Source organism: Pundamilia nyererei, unplaced genomic scaffold (genome assembly GCF_000239375.1).
Source record: "Pundamilia nyererei isolate P.nyererei 1_Seehausen unplaced genomic scaffold, PunNye1.0 scaffold00157, whole genome shotgun sequence".
NCBI lineage: Eukaryota > Metazoa > Chordata > Actinopteri > Cichliformes > Cichlidae > Pundamilia > Pundamilia nyererei.
This window is the reverse complement of record NW_005187558.1, coordinates 218,362-221,743: the sequence shown is the minus strand read 5'-3', so window position 1 is coordinate 221,743 and position 3,382 is coordinate 218,362. Positions and strand designations below refer to the sequence as shown.

General features: G+C 38.2%; 1 protein-coding gene across 1 annotated transcript; it reads left to right on the top strand.

The window, feature by feature from the left end:
* The first annotated feature begins 1,939 nt into the window (after positions 1 to 1,939).
* On the top strand, positions 1,940 to 2,899 carry LOC102192157 (olfactory receptor 6N2-like). The gene has a single exon (XM_013913873.1). The coding sequence runs from the start codon at positions 1,940 to 1,942 to the stop codon at positions 2,897 to 2,899; it is 960 nt and encodes a 319-aa protein (XP_013769327.1).
* The last annotated feature ends 483 nt before the right edge of the window (positions 2,900 to 3,382 follow it).

The following is a 3,382-nucleotide window of genomic DNA, read 5'->3' as shown; positions in this document are numbered from 1 at the left end:
CAGCTGGACATGTTGGGGGTGGTTGGTCAGGAAGTCCAGTAACCATTTGCACATGAGGAAACTGATGCCCATATATGTTAACAATAACATATATTCCTATATGACAACATGCATAAATTAACTGCCAACATTAATTCATTGTAAACATACCTTCTGACTGGGACTCCCCTGCTGCCAGAAACCCCATGACCACAAAGAACTTCCATCTCATCCCGATCCTGCTGCAGACCCGCTCCTCTTCTTCTTCTCCATCCTCTTCTACTTGGAGTATGTGTCCCTGAGGCTCTTCCACTTTCTCCTGCAGGTGTCCTCTGAATAAGTACATAATCTCGTTAGCAGAAAGGTATTTGTACATCAGTAGGAAAATAGCAGGACAGTAGGCGGCTTGCTAGCTTTTGTGCGGCTTCCACGGGTCAGTCAAAAATTTCAAAAGAGAAATGAATGAACTTACCAGGTTGCCCGATCTCTTCACACATCTTCCTCCTGGTTTGCTACGGCATTGATGAGCCTTTCCTCCATATTGAATGAAGAATAAATGGCTTTGGCTGGACCTGCCCCTTTGAACTACGGTCAGAGCATCATGTCACCAGGCTCCTAATTGGTTGTCGTGGCACGGCTTGAAGCTGGATACGCGCAAATGCACAAAATGCAGCACACAAACTGCCGCATGTATTTTTATTCGTGCTTCAAACGTGTCAGTCACGCTACTCGCGCGACTCATGCGTTTTCACGATGCAAATCTGCTTCTGAATTTTCGCGGGACCCCCAGTCACGCTTCATGGCGTTCCTCCATTGACTTTACATGTAAACCTGATGCTCTGGTCGCGTCTATTGCGTTCGGTGTGAACACACCGTAAGAGAAATATGCACTCTATTTCTAGTCCATGTCAGTACTCAGATTGGATAAGTGTAGTCGGATTATAACAACAGGAGGGAAGGTAGTCAGAACTGAGGGGATCGAACTACCAAAAGCCAACATTGCAAGCATCAAGGACAGCCACAAGTACCTGGGGATCACGCAGACAAATGGGAACCACAAAGAGGTCACTCGGAAAGCTGCAACCACTAAGTACCTGCAGAGGTTCAGGCACATCCTGAGAAGTCATATGAATGGTAAGAACAAGATCTGGGCTATAAACACCTACACCCTGCCTGTGATCAGGTATCCTGCTGGCATAAAAGGCTGGCAAAAGCCAGTGACATCAAGACAAGAAGGCTCCTGACCATGCATTATCATAGTCCAGGATGAGACAACATACATTCACGAGTACATCAGGAAAATGCCCCGACAGACTGTGTGCTTAGTGAATACCTCAGGCAGCAGAAACCCAAGTGTTAGAATGAAGTTACCTGAAGTGCCTAAATTCTATGCTTTATATTAACTAAAGTGTTATATAGTCATATAACTTGATAAAATGTAGAGGGTCACGGCAACAGTGGTTTCTATGTTAATCGGAGCACTCGGGGAAATGATCTGATACCAATACAACATCCGAGATCTCTGTCCGGAAACCCAGAGAGATATGTCCATTCACATATGGAAAACAGAAAAAGAAAATGTTTCCTTTTCAAGAGGTTTCTTTAGCCTTTTTTCATACACTCGAATTTTTTGCGTATATAGTAAGCCTATACTAGTTCAATGATTTAAAAACAATGCATGGGCAAATTCAATGAATTGCACAGTGATATAAACATCAGATCAGATGTTTATAGGTCAGATTTCCTGAAGTTGTTTACATGTTAGTGGAGAACCTAATGAGTCCCATAGAGGATGGAAGATTTCTAATAAAACAAAGCCATATAGTCAGTCACTTACCTTCTTAGTGTAGTGCTGAAAATATATTATTCCAATACAGTAACAGTTGCATTTTCATTTGTTATTCTTGAATACCATTTATGTAATATAGTTCCATACTCAGTAACGTTTTTGTTTTTGTCAATGGATGTTGAATTAAATCTAACATTGGTAACTTTTGGTGGGTTTGCAGAATTGCACAAATACAGGTATCTTTATTTTGTAGTTATATCCACGTTATATATTCTGATTCTCTGCTTTAATTCCACTATAGTGTGCCTTATTTGGACTCACAAAAACCTTCATGAGCCAATGTACATTTTTATTGCAGCTTTGTTAATCAACTCTGTTCTTTACAGCATGATTATCTATCCAAAGCTCTTATCTGATGTTTTGTCTGAAAAACAGATGATATCATATCCACTCTGTCTTTTCCAAGGATTTTTATATTACACCTCAGCTGGGTCAGAGTTTTTACTGTTGGCAGCAATGGCATATGACAGGTATGTGTCTATATGTAAACCCCTGCAATATCCAGTTATTATGAATAGAATAACTATTTATGTATGTCTGATTTTAGCTTGGCTTATACCTGCTTTTGAAACCTCAGTGCTGGGTGTGTTGTATTCGAATGTCAAACTCTGTAGCTTTTCTCTGACAGGAATTTTTTGTAACAATTCACTTTACAAGCTTCAGTGTGTGCCCTCGGTCGCAATATCTATATATGGTATGGTCATGTTGATAAACATTGCCCTTCTACCTTTGCTTTTCATACTTTTTACATACATCAGGATTATTAGAATATCATATCATTGTTGTAGAGAAGTGAGGAAAAAAGCTGTAAAGACATGTTTACCCCACCTGCTGGTGTTAATCAACTTTTCCTGTTTTATTTTCCTTGATATAATTATAGTTCGACTGGATTCTGATCTATCCAAAACTCTTCGTTTGACATTGACGTTTCAGTCAATTGTATTCCATCCTCTTTTAAATCCAATCATATATGGACTCAAAATGAATGAAATTTTCAAACATATCAAAATATTGTTGTCAAGTTTAATAACACTGGTATTACTGCCCTATTATCAAATGTATGGCATATAATTTGAAAATGTAATGCAAACTAGATAATGGAGTACCTTTTCTCTGATTTTACATACTAGACAGAGGAAAAGAGATCAAATTTATAGAAATGTCATGACATTTATGTAAATGTTCATTTCTGTTCTTCTATTAATGACAACAAAATGGTCATAAAAAACAAGACGAACAATTTCTTAAACTGTTTCTGGTAATGTTTAAATTCTAAACATCTCATATGCCTGCATTTCACATTTTCCCTTCTATATTGTCATAGATTAGTATTTACTATTGTATATTCACATAAAAATAATTTAGTAGAATGAATCAATTAGTAGAAGTCTCTCTTTGATGCTGACAAGCATATGAATATTCATCACAGTGTCTTCTGTTTTAATAATAATAATAATGGATTGGATTTATATAGCGCTTTTCAAGGCACCCAAAGCGTATTACAATTCCACTATTCATTCACTCTCACATTCACACACTGGTGGAGGCAGCTAC